At 37.9% G+C, this 9,074-nt stretch overlaps 1 protein-coding gene across 1 annotated transcript; it reads right to left on the reverse strand.

Annotated features, from left to right (window-relative positions):
- Positions 1-1,637: 1,637 nt before the first annotated feature.
- On the reverse strand, positions 1,638-4,685 carry LOC120993544 (gastrula zinc finger protein XlCGF52.1-like). The gene is made up of 2 exons (XM_040422025.1): positions 3,602-4,685; positions 1,638-1,876 (listed from the first exon to the last, which is right to left on the reverse strand). Exons 1-2 carry the CDS (start codon positions 4,683-4,685, stop codon positions 1,638-1,640), a joined length of 1,323 nt encoding a protein of 440 aa, XP_040277959.1.
- Between the last annotated feature and the right edge of the window lie 4,389 nt (positions 4,686-9,074).

Genomic DNA, 9,074 nt, shown 5'->3' on the forward strand with positions numbered 1-9,074 from the left:
AGGTGAAAGACTGATGGACATCGGCTGCAGGTGCCAACTCTGACCTTTCAGCAGGAGACTGGGTGGGAAACAATATGAAGGAACTGGAGGCACTGTCAGCCACATCTACAATCGCCTGTACTTGTTCTGGCCTCACCATTCGTAGAGCCGCATTCGGCCCTACCAAATAACGCTGAAGGTTCTGTTGCCTACTCGCACCCTAGGAAGGTGTTTCACTTGTGCAAAATCCAGAGTGAATTGATCATTTGAGGACATAGGGTATACATTTGTCTTCAACTTAAGTTGACTCAAATTATGTTGACTCAAAATGTGTATTGCCTCGATGGAGGGCCCTCACCTATTGACTATACACATTTTGATTCAACATAATTTGAGTCAACTTAAGTTGAAGACAAATGTATACCCTATGTCCTCAAATGATCAATTCACTCTGGATTTTGTGCATTTGTACCATATTCTTTTATAATCTCGGCATATTTTTTAAAAACATTATTGTAATTTTTATTGTATTTAGTGAAAGCAATAGTTTTAATAGAAAATGACCCATCAGTTTTGATATATAGGAAAATTATGGGCCATACAACCAAAAAACGCATCAAACATAAAAAAAAGTCTTAAAAACACATAAAAACCGCAACCTCATTTATAAGCGTTTTTGAATTGGAATCCAGTCCACTTTTTGTAAGGAACTCAGGAAGGAGGGATATAAAGGCAGCGAACACGCTATGCAAGCATTACCACTGAGGAAGGAGTAAAGTAACACTCCGAAACGCATTTGGTGCTCAACGTATTGACTTGCATAGTAGGGATATCATCATAATCCACACTAACTGGACTTTATATATTTGAAGAAAAAAGACTAAGGAGTACGAACTCTAATCACCCAAAAGACACAGAACCTGAAGAGGAACACCCACAGGATCAAGGAAGAGACAAGCACCAGCTTTTACTGTACCCGAAAAAGATCAGTTAAATGTGCGGGACTCAATTATTGTAGTGTCTGGGTTGAAAACTACCGAATCCATGTTCGAAGATAGTGATACGTGGGATGCCGAAAGTTAAGCCTGATACACGTGGGACGCCAAACACAAAAGGTTTACACCCTACAGCGTACAGCCTGACTGCTACTACAGTGATTACCAGCAGAAGGCCGCATACAAGCTCCTATGCACAAAGATAAGTAAAGATTTCTATATATAATTTCGTCGATTATTGCTGCTGTGCAGATTTTATTACCATTCGAAAACATGGGCCGCCACAAAATGGTTTTAACATAGACGGCTTCAGAATATACGACTATTCACTTCAATATACGATGTTATTATAGGTCCTCACACCTTCAGATTTAGGACTCAAGTCTGGATGTGTTACTGACCTGTACACTGTTGCAGTTGCGTTTTTGTGGAACTGGACATTTTAATTGAAACCCCTTTTTTATTGAAAACAGTATCTATATTCCCTATCAATTGCCATTCTGTTTTATGTTTCTATGATACATCGTTTATTGTTGCTGATTTTATGCTGCCATTGTTGTCTATTTTAGAGCATGCTCAATAAATCGTAATATTTATTCGAATCCTCCGGTTTCGTTGTGACTCCTTATGTTGAGTGCCCTTCTACATACTCCAGTGTTTAAATCAAGTGTGGAACAGTCTAAAGTCCAAGCTTGGGACAAAGCATAGTCCTTTCACCAAGATCCTTATCTGCTCCACAATTAGAACTGTAGATGTTAATACAAGAACACTATCCATGATTTCTTGCAGATATACAGCTTCTTCTTCTGGTATGGATATCTTCTTTTCTCCTCTTTCCTCTTGATAATTTCCTTTATGTTCAGTTTCTTGAGAGGACTCAATCAGTCTTATATTGTCAACAGCTTATAGCAAATGAAATGAACTTAAGAACATTTTTCAAAATATATTACCAATATTATATCAGGATGTCATCTTACTGAAAATTGTTGAAAAGGGAGATAAATATGTAGATAGACAAGAGACGACTTCGAAAGATTTGTTAAAACCAAATTTCTTACCCAGCCAAGAACTCAAAAAACCTGGCTAACCATAGAGGTTCAAGTTGCAATGTGAGCACCTATGTTCAGACAAGAGGAACTTTAATGCTTCTTATAATAAAGAACATGTATGACATTAAAGAATTTATCCGTTGTGTCAACAATCTGCAGTTTATAAAATGTATTGTACTGATTGCAATAAATTATATGTAGGATGTAGAAACAGGAAAATAAAAACTAGAATTTCAGAACGTACATCAGATATCAGTAAGAAACACAGAGCTACATCTGGCATAGTGAACATTTCATTTTAAAAAATTCAAAAATTCCCTAAAACTATTTTGCTTCTATGGAATGAGTACAAAAACCATTAGAGAAGATTATACAAAAATGTATTGAATCAGGAAGCATATTAGATCCTTTGCTTGGATACAATTTTTTTTACTGATTTAAATTACAAAACTGCTTTATTGTATATTATATTTAGGATCTTACTTATAAGTAATGGTTTATCTGATTTATGATCAAAATCATATTATAGTATCACTCACTTCGAATTCCACCAAACTTTTGAATATGTCTCTGCTGCAAGATGGGGATGTGGTCAGTAAGGCTGGTATGGTGATAGGTCTAAGTTGGTTTTAAAAGTGAAATGTAAGCTCTGCATGATCTTAAAACTCGCAATCGAGAAAGACTGCATTATATTACTTTTATAAATATAACTAATAAGTAATTTTCTTAAGCGCTGCAGAATCTGTTTCTTTGAAATATTTTTATGGCTGGTCAACAGACTCTATATAATATATTTTTATAGGTGTCTTAAAATGAAGTGGAAGTATACAAATTTTATATCTCTGTAACCATGCTCACCTATAGAAGGAGAACAGGTTAATTTTACCATATAATCAAACTTATATAATTTTTTCTAGCTTCCCACTTTGTGTGAAGTAATAAATGGTGCCATTAGAAAGTACAACTTGTCCTGTAGAAAACAAGCCCTCATATGATCATGTTAATGGAAAAATAAAAATATGATGGCTGTGGTAAATCAGAAAGCAAAAATCAAAAATACAAAAATGGAAAATTACCCGGTCCTAAAGGGGTTAAACTTACAATGAAAATGATGAGAATAATCTCATATTACATTGTCTTGTAAACACCTTACTATTGTTTTACTATAAGTAAATCAGTTAAAGGGAGTTTCCCACAGAGCTCTTTTGAAATTCAGTCGTTGGTTTATATCGCTCTCTGTGGACATCACAACCAAGGGGAGACTCTCTGAGTTTAAAGAGACATTACTCTGTCAGTATTCACTCATTGTAAAATTTATTATAAAAGAAGTTTGGCAGAAAAAATAAAGAACACATCATAAGGTAGCAATTCCTACAGTGGAGGTCCACACCTTCCACATTTCAAACAGTCTAAAAATTGCAATGGATTCTGACTTGTCAGCTCTTTCATTTGCCACAAGACCTGATTTTATACTACTGTTTCCTCATACTATACATACACATGGTTACTTCCTCGTGTGAATTTTTAAATGTTTTAATAGACTTGATTTTTTAGTAAATCCTTTCCCACAATCTGTACATGTAAATGGCTCTCCTGTGTGAATTCTCTGATGTTGAGCAAGAGTTGACTTCTGACTAAAACACTTCTCACATTCAGGACATGAAAATGGCTTCTCTTCTGTGTGAGTTTTCTGATGTTGAACAAGATGTGATTTCTGACTAAAACATTTCATACATTCAGTACATGAATATGGCTTCTCTCCTGTGTGAATTCTCTGATGTCGTACAAGTATGTATTTCTGACTAAAACACTTATTACATTCTGAGCATGAAAATGGCTTCTCTCCTGTGTGAATTTTCCGATGTCCATCAAGATGTGATTTCTGACTAAAACACTTATTACATTCTGAGCATGAAAATGGCTTCTCTCCTGTGTGAGATCTCTGATGTTTAAAAAGACCTGATTTATGACTAAAACACTTCTCACATTCAGGACATGAAAACGGCTTCTCTCCTATGTGAATTTTCTGATGTTGAAAAAGTTGTGATTTCAGACTAAAACACTTCTCACATTCAGGACATGAAAACGGCTTCTCTCCTGTGTGAATTTTCTGATGTCGAACAAGATGTGATTTCAGACTAAAACATTTCTTACATTTAGTACATGAATATGGCTTTTCTTCTGTGTGAGTTCTCTGATGTTGAACAAGACTTGATTTGTTACGAAAACACTTATCACATTCTAGGCATGAAAATGGTTTCTCTCCTGTGTGAATTTTCTGATGATCTACAAGATATGCTTTCAGACTAAAACTCTTCTCACATTCAGGACATGAATATGGCTTCTCTCCTGTGTGAATTCTCTGATGTCCAACGAGAAGCGATTTCAGACTAAAACACTTTTCACATTCTAGACAAGAATATGGCTTCTCTCCTGTGTGAATTCTCTGGTGTCTCACTACTGCTATTTTTGAAGTAAAAGATTTCTCACATTCTGAGCATGAATATGGCTTTTCTCCTGTGTGAATTCTTACATGTTCAGCAAGATGTTCTTTTCTAATAAATGATTTCTCACATTCTGGACATTTAAACAACCTTTCACCTTGGTGAATTTTCTTAGATCTCTTTTCAAAAAGTTTACTATATTGAGATCTTGTCGACATTTCACCCAGTCTATGTTCAGTACTATTACTGACAAGTCGTACTTGATTATCTTCTACTTTATAAGAGGAAGAGAAAAGATAAGTCCAGTAGCCTCATATCCTGTCCTCACCTGGAGAAAGAAAAACATATTTATAAGATAAAAGGTCCTTATTTTCTTTGCAAATAAAAAAATTATGCTATCAATACATAAATATATGTAACCTGCTTCCCCACACTTATCACTGCTGACATCTCCTGGCAAGGCTCCTCATTTTATCAGTCATACACATGGATAAGAGCTCCATGCTACACTGGGTCATTACACACTTATGTTTGAATGGTCTTATATGGAGATTTTCTCTCCTTGGATGTCATATTCAGAGACTTATGTTCCTCTATTTCTGCACTTTACCTTTTTAGCACTTTGGTTGATTATTAATCCTGCAGACCAGTCTATACCATTGTGTTCACATAAAGGGTTTCTTTGCACTTTAATATTATTTCTTTATGAACTTTACACTTTGGCCCATGTGCTATGTAGCATTAACCCCGGGCTAAACAATTTTTTTTTAGATTACTTATTAAATAAATTAAAAACATGACAATCATATCTCTTTGTCTATTAGGTAGGTGCTGGTAGTTCATAAACTGGCAAAACAATTGATAATTGAAACTTCACACTATAAACTCAATACATTTATATTGGTTTTTCATGATTTAAGAGGCAAACCAGTTTATAGATCGCAAGCATTTTCAGTCAACAGTAGTGATGAGAGAAAACAGAAAGAATGTTGGCTTCTTCCTCCACCTCCTCTGCCTCTTTCACCTATACCACCACATCCACAGCCTCCTCAACTTCCTATTGCACCCCCTCTTGCCCTTTCGATGACTTTTTTACAGCCATTTTTCAGCCCCAAATTTTGAGTCCCCATTGACTTCAATAGAACTCGTTGTTCAGGGTTAAGTTCAGAACCCAAACCAAACTTTGAATCTAAATTCAGTCGAACCCTTCGAACTCGAACAGCCACCGGTTCGCTCATCACTAGTCAAGAGACCTTTTTCATGTCACCTGATTTTATTCAAATTATGTTGACTCAAAATGTGTATTGCCTCGATGGAGGGCTCTCACCTATTGACTATACACATTTTGAGTCAACTTAATTTAAAGACAAATGTATGCCCTATGTCCTCAAATGATCAATTCACTTTGGATTTTGTGCATTTGTACCATATTCTTTTTTAATCTTGGCATATTTTTATTGTAATTTTTTTTTTTTGTGAAAGCAAGTTTTAATAGAAAATGACCCATCAGTTATGATATATAGGACAATTATGGGCCATACAATCAAGAAATGCATCAAACATAAAAAAACGCATAAAAACCGCAACCTCATTTATAAGCGTTTTTGAATTGTTATCCAGTCCACTTTTTGTAAGGAACTCAGGAAGGAGGGATATAAAGGCAGCAAACACTCTAAGCAAGCATTATGACTGAGGAAGGAGTAAAGTAATACTCCGAAACACGTTTGGTGCTCAACTTATTGACCTGCATAGTGGGGATATCATCACAATCCACACTAACTGGACTTTATATATTTGAAGAAAAAAAACTGAGTACAAACTCTAATCACCCGAAAGAGACAGAACCTGGAGAGGAACGCCCATCAGTTGAATGTGTGGGACTGTATTATCGTAGTGTCTGGGTTGAAAACTACCAAATCTGTGTTCGAAGATAACGACACGTGGGACACCGAAAGTTAAGCCCGATACATGCGGGACGCCAAACACAAAACCTGCTGCTACAGTGATTACCAGCAGAAGGCCGCATACAAGCTTCTATGCACAAAGATAAGTAAAGATTTCTATATATAATTTTGTCGAATATTGCTGCTGTGCCGATTTTATTACCATTCGAAAACGTGGGACGCCACAAATTGGTTTTAACATAGACGGCTTCAGAATATACTATTATTCACATCAATATACAATATCATTATAAGTTCTCACACCTTCAGATTTAGGACTCAAGTCTGGATGTGTTACTGACCTGTACACTGTTGCAGTTGCGTTTTTGTGGTACTGGACATTTTAATTGAAACCCCTTTTTAATTGAAAACAGTATCTATATTCCCTATCGATTGCCATTCTGTTTTATGTTTCTATGATAAATCGTTTATTGTTGCCGATTTTATTGTTGCTGATTTTATGCTGCCACGGTCGTCTATTTTAGAGCATGTTCAATAAATCGTAATATTTATTCAAATCCTCCGGTTTCATTGTGACTCCTTATGTTGAGTGTCCTTCTACTGTACATACTCCAATTCTGCAACTTTCATAATCCATTGATTTGGGTGCATCAATCTCAGTAGGAGCACCTTAGAAATCCTAAATCAGGTTGATCCGTCCCATTCACTTTATACATACAGCTTCCTGCCTGTGAGATCCAGGAAGCTTGATCTCACAGGCTCTCCACCGGAGGGCAGCCCTGATGCCTAAGGAAGGCATCGGGCTGCCTTCCATGCCATCGGGTCCCCGTCACAGCAGCACGGGGACCCTATGGCAGCTCTGATCCCCGCCCGACATCGCACGTGCCGCGGTCAGCGCTGACCGCGGCACATGAAAGGTTAATGCGCCAGTATTGGCGATTTCACCAATGCTGGTGCATGCAGCAGGGGTCAGGCTATCAGTGACTGCGGACCCCTACTGCTGATCGGGCGAGCGCAGTTCCTGCACCTGCCCGATCACCATGAAGTACATGTGCATCATGGGTCCTTAAGGGGTTAAATTACGCACATCAGTTTTAAACAATAGATGGAAAGTGGTTAGCAATGTTAATGAGCTTTACTTCAGATTTATCACTCAGAATTTTTTCTAAGGCACAAAAAAAGGCCTCCGGATAGAAACCATGGGCATAGATGTTTTAAAGCCCGAGGTGCAGAAGTGCCCCAGGAGGGGTGACCCTGGAGTGCCTGAACTCACTTAGGGTGGGAGCCCACTTAGTAATGGCACATTTGCACATACTTTACTTACTTCCATTTTGAGCGTGCTCACCTCTTTGCCAACTTTATGGCTTGGCGTAACAAGCGATGAAAGTCAGGTGGAAGCTAGAGCAAGATTGGTGCTTCTTCAGCTTTGGTTGAGGGATGGCCACTAGTCCCAGACCCTTGTAGGAGCATTCTGGCCCAGAGGGACTGGGATTGGTTTATGGGTTCCCTTCTCTTATGGGGAGGGCCTGCGATGAACCATGTCCTTGTGCACGTTTTTGTGTGGCAAGCAGCACGATTTTGATGCACGGGTGAAGAAAAGCACGTTTCTCGGGCTTTCATAAAAAAAAGAAGAAAGATTAATCAGACCTGCCTCAGACTCCTCTCTGCTCTACCTGTTAGTGATCCCCATCCTCCATACAACTGGTGAGATCTTAGCTAGGAACGGAGCTCATGAAGAGATAGCAGAAGTGCGGAGAGGATGGCGGCTCAGACTGCAATTATAAATAATGAGATATCTGGTAATGGATTTATAATAAAGTAATATTTCAGTGTTCTCAATAATTTTATTTTATAAATTTTGAACCATGAGTGGTTACATATTGGTGCATGGATCCCAACAGCCCATAGAGACTGGCACATGGACCCAATGGGGGAAATACTACAGGTGGCGAAATGAGGCTTTGAAATATAATTTTGTACTGGAAAATCACTACAACCTGTTTTCTGATTAAATTTGGTTATTTACGCCATTTTATAACATTTTATTTCAGATTGTTCTAGTGGCAGGATGGAATCTGAATCAATTATTAATAATAATAGTAATAATAATCACCATAAAGCCCATTTCGTCATTTACTTTTTACCTTAGTTTTATATAATTCCAAATTGGGAGATTGTACTTCAGTAGCTCCTGTTCTTAATTCATTTAAATGAAAAGGCAACATTTTGGGCTGCTTTCTGGTCTTTTTTTTATATAATGTGCAATTGTTTATTTTGGGACTACAGTATATACACTCAGGGGCGTAGCTAAAGGCTCATGGGCCCTGGTGTAAGAGTTCAGCTTGGGCCCCTCTTCCCTCAGTGCTTTGTGGCCGGGGCAGGAAAGAACATAGCCTTCGTGCCTGTTACTGGGTCTCATTCTAAGGTTCAGTCAAGAAATTGTCACGGATGATGTTGCAGATAGCTGGAAGTTATGGATAAACATCCGACTAGCTTGATCCCAAACAAAGGAGTATAAAGGTGACCCCTATAAAACCCTAAGAGCTCACTCTGACTGCTAAGCACATACAAGGGTCTCAGAGGTAGACGATTGCATGCCCTCGTACCTAGACTGTGTGACACATGAAAACCCTATAATAGTGAGGGGACACGACCACCGTCTCCCTGCACTTAATACGGAGGGAGTCAGGGTCACCTAGAATC

The sequence above is a fragment of the Bufo bufo genome, chromosome 3 (assembly GCF_905171765.1).
Source record: "Bufo bufo chromosome 3, aBufBuf1.1, whole genome shotgun sequence".
In the NCBI taxonomy this organism is placed as follows: Eukaryota; Metazoa; Chordata; class Amphibia; order Anura; family Bufonidae; genus Bufo; species Bufo bufo.